The 17,730-nt window shown below is 43.5% G+C and overlaps 3 protein-coding genes across 5 annotated transcripts; all 3 read left to right on the forward strand.

Annotated features, from left to right (window-relative positions):
* Window positions 1-159: 159 nt before the first annotated feature.
* Window positions 160-10,294, forward strand: LOC116383861 (inositol-3-phosphate synthase 1-A). 3 transcript variants are annotated; one of them, XM_031848025.1, is made up of 11 exons: window positions 160-1,185; window positions 1,721-1,843; window positions 1,943-2,104; window positions 3,431-3,560; window positions 3,902-4,095; window positions 4,445-4,594; window positions 5,122-5,340; window positions 8,054-8,218; window positions 8,318-8,431; window positions 9,060-9,277; window positions 9,444-10,294. In XM_031848025.1, the coding sequence occupies exons 2-11, from the start codon at window positions 1,730-1,732 to the stop codon at window positions 9,631-9,633; spliced, it is 1,656 nt and encodes a 551-aa protein (XP_031703885.1). In that variant the 5' UTR covers window positions 160-1,185; window positions 1,721-1,729; the 3' UTR covers window positions 9,634-10,294. The 3 variants fall into 3 exon arrangements, with proteins under 3 accessions (XP_031703885.1, XP_031703884.1, XP_031703883.1); XM_031848024.1 differs by having other exon boundaries at window positions 160-740; window positions 831-1,843; XM_031848023.1 differs by having other exon boundaries at window positions 160-1,843.
* Window positions 10,295-11,227: 933 nt separating this feature from the next.
* On the forward strand, window positions 11,228-13,861 carry tpgs1 (tubulin polyglutamylase complex subunit 1). Its single transcript, XM_031848059.1, has 2 exons — window positions 11,228-11,585; window positions 12,701-13,861. Exons 1-2 carry the CDS (start codon window positions 11,248-11,250, stop codon window positions 13,350-13,352), a joined length of 990 nt encoding a protein of 329 aa, XP_031703919.1. The 5' UTR covers window positions 11,228-11,247; the 3' UTR covers window positions 13,353-13,861.
* Window positions 13,862-14,473: 612 nt separating this feature from the next.
* Window positions 14,474-17,637, forward strand: LOC116383870 (protein ALP1-like). The gene is made up of 4 exons (XM_031848040.1): window positions 14,474-14,813; window positions 15,300-15,848; window positions 15,933-16,093; window positions 16,705-17,637. Exons 1-4 carry the CDS (start codon window positions 14,649-14,651, stop codon window positions 17,135-17,137), a joined length of 1,308 nt encoding a protein of 435 aa, XP_031703900.1. The 5' UTR covers window positions 14,474-14,648; the 3' UTR covers window positions 17,138-17,637.
* Window positions 17,638-17,730: the final 93 nt, after the last annotated feature.

Genomic DNA, 17,730 nt, shown 5'->3' on the forward strand with positions numbered 1-17,730 from the left:
TGTGTATGTATATATATATATATGTGTATGTGTGTGTGTGTGTGTATGTATGTATGTATGTGTGTATATATATATATATACACACACACACACACACACACACACACACACACACACGTTTTAAAAAGTCCAATCCAAAATTACATGTCTGAAAATATCTTCACTCTTCCTCTGCTTATGTGTAGGTGACACAAGCTGCCAGTGCCAATAGTAGTCAGAGGAGGAGTGCCCCCCTGGTCTGTGTACGTTTTGATAGTCTGTTTTAGGGTTTATTTGTTTTTCCTTTTGAAGAACGACACAAAGCAAGGGAGGTAGTCCGGAAGTAAATAAAAGTCGAGGCAATAGAATGACCGTATGCAAGAAAACTGTTAGTCTATGATGCAAGCACATACCAGGGTAACATGGAAAAATGGAATCAAGAAACACAGGACATGTTTGTCTGTCCTTTGTGCCAAGGTGGTGGACACTTCCAGGAAATTAACCTTGTTTTGAGTGGTTGACGATCGACAAGTGTGGGTTTTCGGCTTGTGTGGGGTGTATCTTGGTTTGGTTTAGGTTGTAGAATTTTGGGACAGTTGAGCCCAGAACACATCAGTAATGTTCAATTGTGTCATTGAGTGTTTCGGCCTTTCAACACTATACACCCTCACCAAGGGTGGCCAGCTGCGGGATGATCAGCCCTCTGCTTGTGTGCCGTGCCCAACTGCCTCGAAATTGACAACATTGAGACTGGTTAACAGGTGGGGATTCTCAAGTGGGTTATGCTGACATATTTGGAGCCCAGCATGGGTCATTCCGCTTGATCCAAATCCACTGGCTGCTTCTTTCAGCTGCCTCTGAGATTGCCATGATGGTCTGCCGCAGAGCCGGACCGTGACTTCCCAGCTCTTTCGAAGAAGCCACAAATCCTCTGCATTCCACTTCCACTGGACAGTTTGTTTTTGTGTTCTAGCTGTGCTGCTTTGCTTCTGCTGCAAGCTCTGCATAGCTTCTTATAAATAAATAAACGTGGGCCGATGGGAGTATGTTAGCAACAATAGTTGACTACATGCGATTTAATATTTATCCGTGTACACAGCAATAATCAACTCTTCCATTAGTCTGTGGATTTTTTGATGCAATAAAGTTCAAAGTAATTTTTGTGTGTGCAGAAAATCCAATCGTAACAACAATGGGTGTTCTCAGGTAATGTGGCTCCGAATGAGTGCCGCTCGCTTGCCACTGTTGTGACACCTGACTGACGCTTGCCACATGCTTGCCACTGCCTATAGTCGCACTCGCTGTCTCATACTTGTTCATGCCGGGATAGCTAAATCAGGAAACATGCTGTGACCCGCCTTACTCTGTCTCTGATTGGCTATTGCTTGTTACCTTCTTTACTTGAATTGGTTAGGTTTAGACATGTATCACGGGGAGCCAGTGACAGGCAGAGCAGGGCGGGCTATTGTTAACATGGCCGGAAGCTGATGTATGTTGTAGTTAGTTGTGACGTCTCTCAATCCAAGGAAGTGCTTGGAATTGTGTAACTGTATATGGGACAGCACTTTGCGGCAACATATCACGTTACCTTGATAAAACTAAAACCATTTACTTTTATCACGTGCCTCAAAGTCAGTGATTGGGTGAGTGTTGACATTGGTATGGAGTATGTGTCATACCACATAGCTCAAGACCGTTTCCCTACCTTCATTTAATGTGTTCTTTGTTTCTCTCTTCGCAGACTGCAGCCATGTCTGTCAACGTTCAAATCAACAGCCCTAATGTGAAGTACACAGATACACACATTGTGTCTCAGTATCCCTACGAGACCACATCAGTTCACAGAGATGGGAACAAAATAACAGTACGTGGACCTTTCTGACATTTCTGTGTGTACAGTATATGCATCTGGGTGTGTCATTTGTACAGTGTCCCTCTAATTCTGCTCCTTATTGGGGAACAGGTGACCCCCCGCACCACCGAGATGACATTTCGCACAGAGAGAAATGTGCCCAAGCTGGGTGTGATGCTGGTGGGCTGGGGAGGCAACAACGGGACCACAGTGACGGCAGCTGTACTGGCCAACAAGCTGGATCTCACCTGGACAACCAAGACTGGAGTGAAGGTGAGTGACACAAACGCGCCTGTACACATACAGACAGTGAGTCAGCCGCTGGTTTTGTTATGTCCAGAATCCAGAATAATAAGACGGGCTGAACACACGTGCTCCGTCCTCTTTGTTTACCTTTTTTTTTTTTTACGTCTCCATGCGTCCACTGGTTACCCCGTGTTTAACGTCACATTGCAATGATTTGTGGGTAATTCCCTTAGGCTAAGTCGGCATACCATGCTGACTTACGGAAAGGGTTCATAAAGGGCTCAAAATGTCTGCAAGAGAGCCCTCAAACACTTGACGATTTGACAGTGGGACATGCCTAAACCCTCACGGACTTCGCGGAGCGCGCCTCAAAGTCCGTGAGTCCGTAAGGAGGGGGACATTGGGATTGGGCCACTGAAAAGTCTCATGTTTCACATTCTTCACCACATCAATCAGCTGAAACCCGATAAGCTCCTCCTGGCCTATGACCCCTTGGTCTGGTACGACACCCCTCTTTGCAGCTAGCGTTCACCATCCCCCGCTCTTGGCACAGACTGCACTCATTACCTTATGTGGTCGTGACCTGGAAACTCTTCTCTCACAGACACTTAATACATTCAATGACTATACTTTTTGGTTTAAAACTTCTACAAGTAAACTTATTGTGACATAATATCCACCACTAGGAGTGCTTTTAAACATAGATTTCTCACAGTTTACATTAATTTCAGTATAGTGCAGAAAAACAACTGGGATGGACTTGAAATTTAGTGTATTTTACATTAAAAACTTGTATAACTTCACGTTGACGGTAACAAATCTAACCGACTCAAACAACCTTCTGTAAGTTGATTTTGTCGCCTGCTTGGAAAATGGCCATCCCTTGTGTCAAGCATACATTGGTAGTTTTACGGCTAAAACATGCAAACACTACAATGATTCTTCTTTCTCAAAAAAGGTTCTAGATGGTGAATGATCTCTTTACTACCAGACTATAATGGCCTTAGGCTGCCACTAGGGAGCAAATAGAGAACCTTCTTGTCCTATTTTATAAATGTAGCCTACTACATTTCCCCGATACAGTGGTAAGACTCATTATAAGCTGGTTATGCTGACCTGTTCAGTAGAGTGTTAAGAAGGGCTTAACTAACTCTGGTCTCGGGGATATCCCCTTATATGGGCATACATTGTTACCTCTATGAGCTGCTTCCCGTGATTTCCATTTCTGACATTTTTCTCTGGTTCAAAGGATTTAATTCAGTTATAATAAGTCTTGAACCCACTAGAAAAGACGTCTGTAGAGGGAATGAAATCTGTGTTTTTCTCTTCTTTTCTTTCTCCCACATTCTGCAGAAAGCAAACTACTTTGGCTCCCTCCTGCAGGCGTCTACTGCTTGTCTGGGTTCAGGACCCGAGGGCGAGGTCAATGTGCCCATCTGTGACCTCCTACCCATGGTGCACCCCAATGACATAGTCTTTGACGGTACGGACAGTTGTAGATACTTTGCTTGAACCCTAACTTCTGATACAGAAACGGAGAAGTGTGTGTAATATAATAGAGCAAGTGAGCTGTTAATCTGACCCCAGGGCAGCTTCAAGGAGAGCCTCTCCATGAGGTGAAGATGGTCAGAGATGTGCTCCAGTATGGTGTCTTCTAATGCAGTCTAGTCTGACATTTCATAAGGGAAGAGCTTTAACAGGCAAGCTGTTTATAGAGCTGCTGTAGTCTATTATAAGATGAAAGTGTTGACCCACATAGGTCAGCCTCTGCCCTTTTCTGGAAAATGATTTATATATATATTTATATATATATTTGTGTTTTAGGCTGGGATATCTCTTCAATGGATCTTGGCAGAGCGATGGAGAGAGCTCAGGTGCTCGAGTGGTCGTTGCAAGAGCAGCTGCGGCCACAGTTGAGCCGCATGAAACCCAGACCGTCCATCTACATCCCAGAATTCATCGCTGCAAACCAAGAGAGTCGGGCGGACAACGTCCTCACTGGAAGCATGGCGGAGCAGGTAACGCTTGGTCTCCTGAGCAGCAGGTTTAAGAGAGCCGGAGTCTCTGCTCCATATATCCATAGACGGGCGACTGTGGCTAAGTGGAGAGCAGGGCCGTCCTTCAATCAGAGGATCGGCGGTTCGATCCCCGGCTCCGCTAGTTGCATGTCGATGTGTCCTTGAGCAAGACACTTAACCCCAAATTGCTCCCGTAGCTCTGCCTACGTTGTGATAGAATCTGATTGTAAGTCGCTTTGGATAAAAGCGTCAGCTAAATGACTGTAATGTAATATGTGTATTTCACTTCGAATTCATTTTGCTTCATGTGTCATTTTAATCTGACTTAAAAGAGTAAATGGTCTTCCAGGTGAAGCACATAAGAGCTGACATAAGGGGCTTCCATCAGTCGAGTGGTGTGGACAAAGTCATTGTTCTGTGGACCGCCAACACCGAGCGCTTCTCTGATATCATACCAGGGGTCAATGACAAGGCAAAGAACCTGCTTGCTGCAATCCAGGTGAGAGCCGAGAACAGAGTTTGGTTGGAAAACTTCCAGATTTGTGAAACATGGCTTTAAAATGCAAGCTCTCAAGACACAAATCCTGGTTTCAGTAGAGACCCAGTATGATAATTAACTTTTAATTGTCCTACAAACCATCCTAAACTGTGATGGCGGCCAGTAGTCATGACTTCGACTTTAATTTCCTCCTAATGCCAAGGACCAAACAGTAATCCTCCATCCATTTAGAGATTCATAAAGCTTAGAGGATGAGAAGATTAGCTCTCCTAACACTTCACTGTGGATTTGTAGATGAATTTCCATAATGAGTCAGCTATTCCTTTTTATATCAGATCAGGGGAAGAAAATTATGATTTTCCCCTCATGGGTGAGTTTATATTTTATCTCCTGTCTTCAGCAATAGTCTATTTCACAGACTTGTGATCTTCAGCAAACAGCTAAAGAGGGTCTCGGGAAATGTGAGTCATGCTGGAATATGATGATGCACTCAGCAACGGTTATAATCTTTTTACTACATCCATTAGGATGGAGCAGCAGAGGTCTCTCCCTCCACTCTGTTTGCAGTGGCCAGCATACTGGAGGGTTGTGCCTTCATCAACGGTTCTCCGCAGAACACCTTTGTACCGGGGGCCGTAGAGCTGGCCGTGCAGCATGGGGTGTTCATCGGAGGAGATGACTTCAAATCCGGTCAGACCAAGATTAAGTCGGTGCTGGTGGACTTCCTGGTCAGCTCGGGTATCAAGGTGAGAAAATGGACACACCGATAGATAGTTACCGGTCTGTTACTAACCACACTGAATCACTACTAACATGGTTATAGTATACTAGAAAAGCTAAGAACACTGAAATCTAAGACAAGAATTAAAGTGGGAATCCATTAATGTTTGAAATTATCATCTATTGTCCTTAACTGGTTCAAATGATACTGGTCTCATAAACCACTGCTTTTTACACTTATAGGGATCAAATATCTTATAGGCAGAATTAGGATTATTTTACTAAAAAAAAAAAAAAAGTATAGACTCAAAATAATCCCTCTTAATCATCACTTATACTGACTATAAGAGTGTGGCAGTGTCTGCCTCTAAACGTAAACCCTTGGTTCGTATAAGGATTTAACATAACCGGGGGAAAAAAAGAGGAAGAGCAACAATAGTCCTACCAGAAAATATGACAACTTCAAATTTAGTGCTGGGCGGTATACCGGTTCGGTATACCGGTTTTAATTTCCCGTATGATATGAATTTTTCACACACCGTCATACCCCATACAACTGCTGTCACTCTTTAACAGGTGGCAAAATATATTGTAGGAGCGCTACAGTCGGAGCTAGTTGGGTTAACTGTATTGAGAGGGACCTCTAATCATGGTTATAACTTTATAACACAACTAGGGCTGCAACAAAGAATCGATAAAATCGATAAAAATCGATTATTAAAAGAGTTGGTAACGAATTTCATTGTCGATTCGGTGTGTCGCGCGATTATTACGCCACTCAATAAGTCGCGGAGATGTTTGAGTATGAAAAATAAAAATAAAAAAGAGCGGAGGTAGAGGAAAGACCATCGGAGAGACCCGTAACGTTGTTCTGAAACACATGGCGGAGGCAGAGAAATCAGTACGACCTAATGCCGTGTTCACAGGTCTCGCCGGAGACTATTTGTGTTCATTCGCGCTGGACGCCGGTGAGGGGGCGGGGCTTATCGCCCTGAAATCCGTTCAACTGTCCGCCATTAACCATGGAAAAAATAACCTCTATTTCTGCTTAGTACCTGTTGTGGAAGTCACAGATATCCCGGGAAACTAAACGCCGTCATGTCTGGTTCATAACATTGTCCAGAGGAGCTCTGTGGATTATATCGAAGTGTATTCACTGTGTCTAGCAAGCCACACTTCGCTGTTTACTACAGCTGTATGAACACAAAATGAACTGATTTGGCTGTGATTTAACGGCAATAAACCGATAAAAAGGGACTCTGAAATAACTACGTAATGATGACGATTTGTAGGCTACTTGTCTTCTCAATGGAGCTCTGATGGATCGGTGCTAGGCTAAGCTAACATTGTAGCAGCTCCACCGACACTCAGAATAACGTCATGTAGACGTAAATGCGGCAGCGTCTATTCATTGTTTGTACCATATGGTTTACACACACACATTTATACACATAGTTTGGTCCGGTCTCTGTTGATATGAGGTATGGTAGAGCTCTGGGTGAACACAGACGGCTACCGTATTTCCTGATTCAACAACGTAAACATGTTGGAGTCGTTGATGAGGAGGAAGGGGTTCAACAGCAGGGTAAGTCACTACAGAAGCCTACTTTTGTTCCGTTTTGAAGTGAGGAACGTAACGTCCCTCCAGTAGCGCTTCTGGTGCTGGTGTTTACTCGTTATCCAGCTTGACAAGCATGACGAGTTAGCGTTAGCTCGTTAATAACAGTAGTAAAGCAGGGGTGGTATAGTTTGCAAGACTAAAGACACGTTTTTATTCACTCGCCTTTTTTGGCCCATTAATATCCGATTCATCGATTAATCGAAAAAAATAATCGCCAGATTAATCGATTATTAAAATAATCGTTAGTTGCAGCCCTAAACGCAACAATTAATAACCCTCAACTAACAGGGTAAAACACCACGACACAACAGTTTGTGACAAATAAATAAATTGTAACACTAATAATTGTACATTTATAAAATTTCACCGCCGAACGGCATGCTGGGTACAGCTCGCTCACTAGCCCACTAGCACAACAGTCTGCTAACAGCTGGGAGAGGCTCCGTGTCTACATAAACGTTACATTAGAGAACAGAGCGATGCAGGATGAACACAGACAGACCGGAGATGCACCGATAGTCTGTGCCCAAGAGAGGAGCTGGGTCTGCTGTTTGGAAGTGTTTTGGTTTTAAAAAATTCGATGTTTTGCGAGTTTGTCCAGCCACTGCTGTTGCAGCTGATGGCAACACGAGCAACTTACTCCATCGCCTCAGCAGAAAACATGTGTTGGAATATCAAGAGTGTGATGACGGCCGTCGGATTCGAGGCCGTCAACCAGTAACGTTAACGCGAGTGGGTCAGACATCGCTTGAAGAGTCATTCGCTCGAGGCAGCATATGACAAGAAAAGCAAGCGGTGCAGCGACATTACGAACGCAATAACGATCCATCTGTGCAAGGACATGGTCCCGCTACAGACAGTCGAGAAAGACGGGCTCAGAGCAATGATTAAAACACTGGATTCAAGGTATGTCTCACCGGGGCGAAAATACTTCAGCCAAACTGCTATCCCAACATTATAGGAACAAACGAGCAAAGCCTTTATATATGATGACATTAACATGTTTTTATATTCTATGTACTTCTGACAGTAGAGTAAGCCACTATAAACCTGTATAAAAACAGTCAAGGAAAAAAAAAAATGCCGTGATACAATGATTGAATAAGTTTACTCGACAGCCGACCGCCATCGTCAGCTACAATCATCTTGGCAACAACGATGGGAAGAACCTGTCGGCTCCTCAGCAGTTTAGCTCTAAAGAGATCTCCAAGAGCAACGTGGTGGATGACATGGTCAAGTCAAACTCCATATTGTACCAGCCTGGAGAAAAACCTGACCACTGTGTGAGTGACTCGCACACAGACGGATGATGAGCTACACATTGATGTTTACTGACAACAACTTGTCAGATGTTTGAAACTGTCTCTGTGTCGTCATTTCAGGTCGTGATTAAGTATGTTCCGTGTTTGGGAGACAGCAAGCGGGCCATGGATGAATACACTTCTGAAATCATGATGGGAGGGACCAATACTATCGCTCTGCACAACACCTGTGAGGTCAGTGGTCACTACATCTATTTCTGTGAAACGTGCGGCTGAAAAAGGCAAATCTAGCATATTAGAACTATTTCCAGAGTCCAGACTGCTAATTGCTTGTTAAACACAACGTTCAGATCTATTCTTCTTCATCTGCCGGTAGTAGTGGTGGAGGAAGCGGCTCGAGAGTGCCAGAGCTTACTATTAATCCTTCTTAACAAATGTAGAGGCTAATTTAAAGAGACTTCTTCAGGTCATTGACGTAGTTGTTTCATGTTTCACTGGCCTAGCTGCTCAAGTCCACCACCATTCCTACACATGAAATAACATCTATTCTGGTTATCTGGCAGACTGCAGCTTTTCCTCCTGGATTCTGCAATTTTTATACACAATATATTACTCTAATAAAAAAAGCTACAATTTTCTGCATCAAGATAGTTTGCATTAAAAGCCTTTCATGTGTAGAATTTGAAAAGTTTTGATTTGGCGACTCCTAGTGGTAGTATTAGAAAAAGACACTGGTATTGTATAAATACGATTCCTGCATGGACATGGAAGTGCATTGTGTTTTCCATGCATTAATGAATGTGGGTTGGCCATACCCTTCTCACTCTATAACACCATTCTCATCTTTCTGTCTTTGCAACAGGACTCTCTGCTAGCCACCCCAATCATCCTGGACCTGGTGATCCTGACAGAGCTTTGTCAGCGCATTGCTATCCGACCCCAGGGGGAGGAGGACTTCCAGTCCTTCCACAGTGTCTTAGCACTGCTCTCCTTCCTCTGCAAGGCCCCCCTGGTCCCACCTGGGGCACCGGTCATCAATGCCTTCTTCCGCCAGAGGGCCTGCATAGAAAACGTCATGAGGTGGGGGACAAGGCTTAGGTTTCTTAACCTAGTTTACCACACACTTTCCCCAAAGAATGCACATTCAACGGAAGAATTGTAATTTGAAGGACTTTTCAAGGCTTACATGCAGGTGTGTCATTAGTGGCAGAAGTTGACAACAGTCTCCTTCCTTTTTCTTTTTCAGAGCGTGCCTCGGCCTTCCTCCTCAGAGCCATATGCTGCTGGAGCACAAGCTGCAGAGAGACTTCCTGCCTCCACATCCAACCTACGTCGATGGCAGTGGGGCTGCTTTGAAAATGAGTTCCCTCACCAACGGGAGCCATATACCTTTAACAAATGGCATCCATGTCGACGATGCAACTTATGCATTATGATTGAAACGCAACACAACAGCCCAAGGTGGAACTTTAACTTTACGCAACAGTAAACTTGATACCTGAAAGATCTCATTAATCTATCATTGGAAAAAAAAAACACTGTTTTGCAGAGTAAATTTAACATTTAAAAATCATAGGAGTTCAGTAAGTCTTGTCCTATTAAAAAAAGAGTGTGATGCTTCAACACTTGCATATCATACATGTCGTTGGCCTCTTTAGTTACTGAGCATCAACAGAGGTCCATAAACTACACTAATCTCCACAAAGCGTAGCGTTGGTCAAAGCAGGCAATTTTCAAATGTTTTTTTATATCTAGAATCAGCCATGTATTGAATTTAAATAAGTTCAATCTTGTTTTTGTGCTAGTATTGTTATTCAACTAGTCTTTTGTGAGCAATGCACATGTAAAACACTGTTGTACAGTTACTGGAAATAGGTCAATATTAAATAAGCACATGTGGTGCAGCTGTATTTAACTGTTAAATGCTTTGTTTGTTGTTTGATGAATGAGTGGTAGGTATCTTCTTCACATTAGTTGTGTTATTGTTTATCACTGCCTTGTGTTTTGGTTTGAGGCTGAAAGAGAAAATGGGGATGAAGACTTCATAGTAACCTGGGTTTTGAATATACAATAAACCTTGTTTGGACCGAACATATATGATGGATTTGTGTTTGTCTTTTTTAACTCCCCTCTGCTCCCATTAAGCCATCTATCAAAATTAAAATGAGCATTATTTGCCTGAAAGGTAAATAGCTATTGTTGCAAAAGCAAGTACATGACACCATATAAAACATGGTGATCATAAACAAGAACATATAAGACCAATGCCATTTTAATCAATAGCAGATATCAGTGAGAGGACTCTAACTAACCCATAAACTGGACACTATGGGTGTGTGTTTGACTAAATTGTGTCTTTCAGCACTGAGTATCAAAAACTGTCAAGCTGGCTATAGCTTCTATCTCATCCTGAAAGTAAGATATCAAAAAAGTATTAGAATGGTTTTATGAATCTTGGGTGGCCTATTGTACCTGCGCTAGTATTTATTAAAAAAAAAAATATATATATATATATCCATTTGGGTTTCAGGTGAGTGGGATAAGGCTGGATTACCAACAGGTGAAAGCAGCAAATTGCTCCAGAAGTGTTGGAGAGTAGGCTTTGTACCACCACAACACATTTTATTTCAGTTTTGTGCTTATTCCATATGCTTAAATCAATGCGTAACACTTCACAGTAAAATCGTGGCCAGATAGCAGGCTATTTCAGCAACAAACAAAAACAACTGGAGACATTTCACAGAGTGAGGGCCCAGGTATCAGAATCCCTTTCACGGACTACTTGACGCACGCGCACACGTCAGACAGCGTCCCCAGCAACCAGCACGACAGAGCGGACTGATTTTGTGGAGACACGTCTTTTGTGTTTGGGGGCTTTCAGCTGTTTTAAATCATCGGATGGCTTTTTGTAAATCATCCGATGATTTTTGCCACATTTTCTAGCCATATGGATGAATAAACATTAGACCTACATAAACCGTTTCCTGTCTCTCCCGACCGGTATTGAATCACTTCCGCTGCCGTTGCTGCGACACGGGACGTCATCAGCTATGGCGGACAAGGAGAAGCGCCGGTCCGGGGCTACTCCTCCAGGGATGCCCGAGGGCAAAGCCACCAAATCGGACAGCGACAGGGAGTTTCTGTCGCAGGCTGGAGTGGGAGAGCTGCTCCGCGGAGCCATCCTGAAGATGGTGGAGGCCAGGTCGGACGATCCCATCGGGTTCCTCGCCGACCACTTCTGCAACCTCGCCTCCGAGTCAGAGACCGGCACAGCTGGAGGCAGCGACGGGGATCATTTGAACAACGGCCCGCTGAGCTCAGGCGCGCAGGAGCAGCAGCATCTCAACCGGGCGCTGTGGCACCTGAGGCTGGCGCACCATTCCCAGAGGTCTGGACACATTTCAGAGATATACGGTCCTAAACCAGACCCCTTTGACATGACTTGTGCCCTTTGAACCGACTATTATTATAATGGAGCCTGTGATCAAACCCTCATTATGTCCTCTCACTGTACCTAGACACTTACATTAATCAGCTGTTACTTGTATATTATAATATATATAATATTATATATATATATTACATATTGATATATCTAAAGGATTTGATCAATGTATGATTATTATAGCCCTGGGTGTTTTAGAATAACTCACAGTACCATGTCAATAACATGCAGGCCTAGCCACAATGATAATGGTGCCACAATACAGCATTTCTATGATGCACAATGTGCCGTAAAATTGTTGATGGACAATGGGACTAATAATAAACTGCAACAGGGTTTAGGCTTATTGTAACTAATGGCATATTATTGGTTGATTAATGATTTGCTTATGCAATGAGCCATTTAATAAGAACAACAGTAGGGTTGCCAGGTTGTGGCTGTTTGTCCTCTTTCAGGACTTGATTTGTCTTAATTACTCATCAGGAAGACAACCCCCCCAATAGATTGATTGACCTCTGATCTTCTGTAAAAGAACTGCAGACCATCTAGAGCACATTACCTTTATTAACTATTATTTCAAACTTACAACTGCAGACTTATCTTAAGAAACCTTGACAGAAAGTGATACACCGTTTATACGACTATTAAAGACTTAATTATTAGTCACTCAACAGCCAAATAAATTTGATCTTATTCATGGTTCTATAAAGCATATGAATGAACAATTAAATAGCCATTAATACAGCCATTCCAACATAAACCCTTTATAAATGACATGTTAGAAAGTTGCACCACATCTGGTATCTCAAATCCTCTGTAACTATTCTGTAAATATTACAGGGTCAGTTCACCCAAATTACAAAAGAACATATTTTCACAATTGCCTCCAGAGATATAGAGCTATACAGGCTGTACTGGTCCTATTTAACCATGTTTTGAGATATTTATATCTGAGATCCATGGAATTCACTTATTTCATTGATAAATAACAAGCTTTTCCTTCTAACTGCCACAGAGAAAACACTCATTTACTTTCCCTTCTCTCATTTTAAACCCAGATCAGCCTTCAGCAACAATGTCCGTGTGGCTTATGACCTTTTGAACCTCACTGGGCCCCTCAGACGTTCAGGTGAGGCTCCTGAGGCCCCTGATGGCTCCTGCACCGACAGCCCGACAGAAGGAGGAGGAGGAGTGAAGGGAGGCCTCCACACACAGACTCTGCAGTGCCTGTGCAGTGAGGGCGGGGTCCCTGCCTCCACCTCCGCCCCACTCCTCCAACGCCTCCATTGCCAAGACCACGAGGCCGTCCCTTATGACATCTTCCGTCACGGTGTGCTCACATGTGCAGTTTTCTCAGACTACATCCGGCAGGCTCAGAGGCTTTACGCTGAAGTGTGCTGCCCGGACGAAGGGCCTGCCTCGCGGGCGCTGTGCCTGGCCGTGCTGGGGACCTTAAAGGAAGCCCTGGAGACTTCCCAAGGCTGCGAGGCAAACTGCTGTGATAATGCGAATACTAAAGTGAATCCCTGTCTCGAGGCTAACGTGAAGGCTTTACGCTACCTGGAGGCCAGTGCTAAGATCTCTCCAGACAAGTTAGGTCAGGCCATGGCTGGAGCACAGACACGGGGCCCGGGTGGTAATATGGACGCAAAGGAGTTTGAGAACGCAGCGGCAGAACTTTTTATCACTCGAGTGAAAGTTGTGTCCTAGGTTTCTTGTCTATTTCCACATAATTTATGAATGTAACACAATTTAAAGTATATAGTAAATAAATACCTTCTGTGTACAGTACCTCCTCTAACCTCTAACATACACTCACAGATATTACCTCCTAGACACTATATACCCAAATCCTATTTATGTTGGAGTACACTAGAACATATTGTTTGTTTATTGATCTTATTAAAGTGGAAGAGATAAGAAATCAGCATCTGCTGTGACTAAGCGAGCAGCTACCGTGCTGTGGAAAGGACTTACTAAATGTTTTCCTTGAGATCGGCATTGATCTCGACAGTTTTCCATTATTGTTCAGCCGTTTCCATAAAATGCTCAGATTAGAAAGTAACACTCTGTTCTGATCTATTTCTAATCCTTGTAATAATCCTATTTTTTTGTTGAGAGGAATGTTTATTAGGAACTCGCTGTTCTCTTGTTGTATTGCATTATTTAAGTGATATATGCTATCCCTGTGAAGGCATTGTAGCAGAAAACATTTTGGGGGGAATAAACATGCAATGTTCACTGATGTCTTTTATTTATTTGAAAGTCTTATCTTGAGTCTGCCATTAAAGAGAATGCAGAGAAAGTGCTCACAGCACATATTTCCAAACACTGACAAATTGAATTCAAAGTTGAAGGAGGCAAACAAAAAAAAATAAGAGCCATAATAAACAAAAAATCTTTTAATTCTCTTCTCCTTGTGCTGGAGTCACTGATGCATGAGCGATGACTCAGAAAAAGTCCAAACACCAAGGATGGACCAAAGAGGCCATAACTCTTCCTCTGCAATAGTCCTAAAAGGATTAAAAGACTGCGGGTTTGGTCAAGCTAAAAGAGACAGAGCAGAACTACATCTACTCAAGGAAAAAATATTTCAACTGCATTTAAGCATGTGAAGCAAATCCTCACTAAAAGTTAAAATGTAGTTATTCAAAAATACATCTTTTGAGTGTAAATCACTCTGGCAGTAGCCTACATAGAGACAATCTAAAAACCATTAAAACATTATTATATAAAATGGGCTCATTTATTTGACATATCTGACAAATGTCTCACACTTTGAGCAATGCAACCACTACCTCGTTTCAGCCGCTAGATGGCAGCACCACTCTGGTTCATAGTCGGGTTCATAAACAGGAAGAAGGCGGAAGTACGCCGGTTTACAGCTTTGAGGTGAAATGACAGCAGCGTTGCCTGCATCAGCGCCTGAGTCGCTTGATAAACGTCGCTGTGATCCTCGTAACTCAATGTTAACTGGCGTTCTGCCTCCTGGTTGAACTTGTCAACATGGAGGAAGAGGAGCAGCTGCGGTCTTTCATGTTCCTGATGACTTACATGCTGCTGAAGCGCAGGAGAGACTTAAACGACGCAAACATTCAGAGGCGCAGTGAGATTCAAAGACGCATCAGACATCGGCAGTACTTCTTCCAGAGACAGAGAAGGATGCTCATGGTCAGTCCCTCCCTCCCTCATATCCCAACATAATCACGGCCATGCATATAAATACTGCTGTAGACTATGTTGCCTTAACATATCAGGTGTACTTTATTCTACATTGTCAACACTAAAATATCTAAACACTGTATTTGTGGATTATAAAAACACAATTATATATGTGAGTCATTTTAGTAGGAGAACCAGAGAACTCCCCCTCCAAAAACAAATATAACAATAATTTCTATTTCCACTGTATGCAATAATAGAGATATAGTTTTTAATTTGACCAACCAGAGCAGTTAGTGTATTTATATTTATGGATGTAGAATTTGGATTTAAGTTTAATAAAAATGTATCGGATAGAATTTGTTGCTGTTGTCAAATAAACTCGAACAAACATTTCTCCATTTATTTACTTTTGTAAGACGGTGACTTGCGGGATGAAATAAAAACGTGAATTAATTTAAAGAAAATCTTTATTTCATTATTGATCCTCCTCAGATGATGATAGCAGGAGGTATCCGCTCCAACGCCCGCATCCGCACACGTCCATGGACCACCACCCAAAGCACTGATTGGTGGGAGCGCGTGGTGATGACGGAATTCCAGCCGTCTGATTGGCTGAATAAGTTCCGTATGAGCAGGGAGACGTTCTTCTACCTCTGTGACAAGCTGAGGCCTCGTCTGGCTCGCCAGGACACCAGCTTCCGCCTGGCGCTGCCGGTGGAGAAACGCGTAGCAGTGGCTCTGTGGCGCCTGGCATCGAACGTTGAATACCGCACCATCAGCACCCTGTTTGGTGTGGGGAAGTCCACTGTGTGCAGGTGTGTCAGGGACATGTGTCACGCCATTGTGGCCCTCCTCAGCTCCATCTACCTGCGGCCCCCCAGTGAGCAGGAGCTGGAGGATTCAGCCCAGCTCTTCCTGTCCAAATGGGGCTTTCCTCACTGCGTTGCTGCCATATCGACCCTACACACTGCTATCATCACCCCGTCAAACAACGCATCTGACTACGCCAACCCCGCTGGCTGGCTCTCAGTGCTGTCACAGGTAGAGAGGACACCCATATATGCCGCTGACAATACATGTTCGCTAGCTGTCGGATTTTGAGTTCCTGTCTTTTTGGTGTTTGAGGTGGCCGTCAGTGGCCGGGGGCAATTCTGGGACGTATGTGCCAGTTTCCCAGGTGGGACGGACCCAGCTGACATCTTCCAGAACTCATCCCTGTGGGCCACAGCTGCAGACGGTGGACTGTCGCCGGCCCCGCCACCTACCTTCATGGGAAAACCGCTCAGGTAGTTAAACGTCAACATCATGGTTGGATCAGGATCCAATTCAGTGCAAGCGTCACATTTTTCAGGCAATTAAAGATACCGCATTTCCATCCTCTTGTTTGTTAGGAGTCATTTGTCCACTTTAAAATAGCATCTACTGTTCGGCTCAAATAAACACCATCTAGGAAATCTCCACAGTTGTCAAAGAATTAGCCCAACATCATTGAAAAGCCAATTTCATGATGGAGTGGGAAGGATTGACATACGGTATACACACCATCTGACAAGTATACACACAGACTGCTGATATATATTATGTCCATAATATTTGTTATTTTATATTAGATGTTGCATGTTGTATTCTTAGTTTAGCCGCACACTTTTTTCTGATTTCCAAGATCTACCACTGGTGATCTGATATCTTAAAAAGTTCAAGGTTGATAAGACCCATTTTCATCTGTTGTCTCATCCATAAACTTCCTTGCTCCATGCACAAATTAATGTTGTTAATAAATTATTTGCATGTTTACAATTGGCATTGGCAGTTGAAATGCCGCAATTCCGAGTCCTCTTAGGATTTCCAGTCTCCCAGGGTGTGCTGTAACTGACTGAAAGCCGTCTGGTATGTCTAGGTATATGCTGCTGGGGGAGGCCTGCTACCCTCTGCAGAGCTGGCTGATGAAGGCCTATCCTGGGGAAAAGGGCCGGAGGGCCAGCCACACAGCACTGACCGAGCCACAGCGGCTCTTCAATCGACTGCTCGCCCGAGCGTTGCGTGTCTCCGAGGAGGCGCTGCTGAGGCTGAGGGCCCGCTGGCAGTGTTTGAGCAAGAGGAACGACTGCGGACTGGATGTGGTGCCCACCATGATTCTAGCTTGCTGCATTCTGCACAACATGTGCGAGTCCCACGGGGACGCCTTCAAGGCGGAGTGGCAGGTGGAGGTGGCCGAGGCAGAGAGCCCTCAGCCCAGCCACAAGCAACTTCCCTCCACCAGTACTGACCAAAGTCATGCCGAGGAGGCCCGAAAGCTCTTCTGTGACTTTTTTGAAGAACAGAGTAATTGAAGAAGTCTCCAACACATAAAGACTTATTGAAATCCTGATAAACATTTGTACTTGCACTAGATTTTTTTTGCCACACAGTGCTTTGGTTGTTAACAAAGCATTGATGTCAAACACATAGTTGAACCTAAATGAACCAGAGATGGATCAAGTTAAGCAAAGACTGACTGAAAATAAGCTAAATTTGACAACGCCCTCAAATCAAGTCCTAAATCTTCTAAAATCATACACACACCTGTTTACTTTGGCCAATCTTCACAAGTTCCAACTCGTGATAAGGATGTAAAAACAGCTAAATGTATTTGCCTTAATTTTTCATCTATGAAACAAGTGTTTTCTATTGTGTATTATGCATCACAGCCTGAAGGGGCTACTATCATGGCTGTAACATTTTTATATTAATCATGACTGCATGATGTGCTCTTTTTTTCCCATTTTGTACATTTTTATGTAGTGCATCATTGCATAAAGATTCCAGTTTTGTTTTAACTGGGTTTCCTGTATATGGTTTGATATCATCTTTGATTCTGATGGTTTGTAACCTGTGTGTAATGTAAACATGTGTTACACAGTGTGTACAAAATGTAAAAGAAAAA

The sequence above is a fragment of the Anarrhichthys ocellatus genome, unplaced genomic scaffold (genome assembly GCF_004355925.1).
Source record: "Anarrhichthys ocellatus isolate YVR2014 unplaced genomic scaffold, GSC_Weel_1.0 scaffold7, whole genome shotgun sequence".
Lineage (NCBI taxonomy): Eukaryota > Metazoa > Chordata > Actinopteri > Perciformes > Anarhichadidae > Anarrhichthys > Anarrhichthys ocellatus.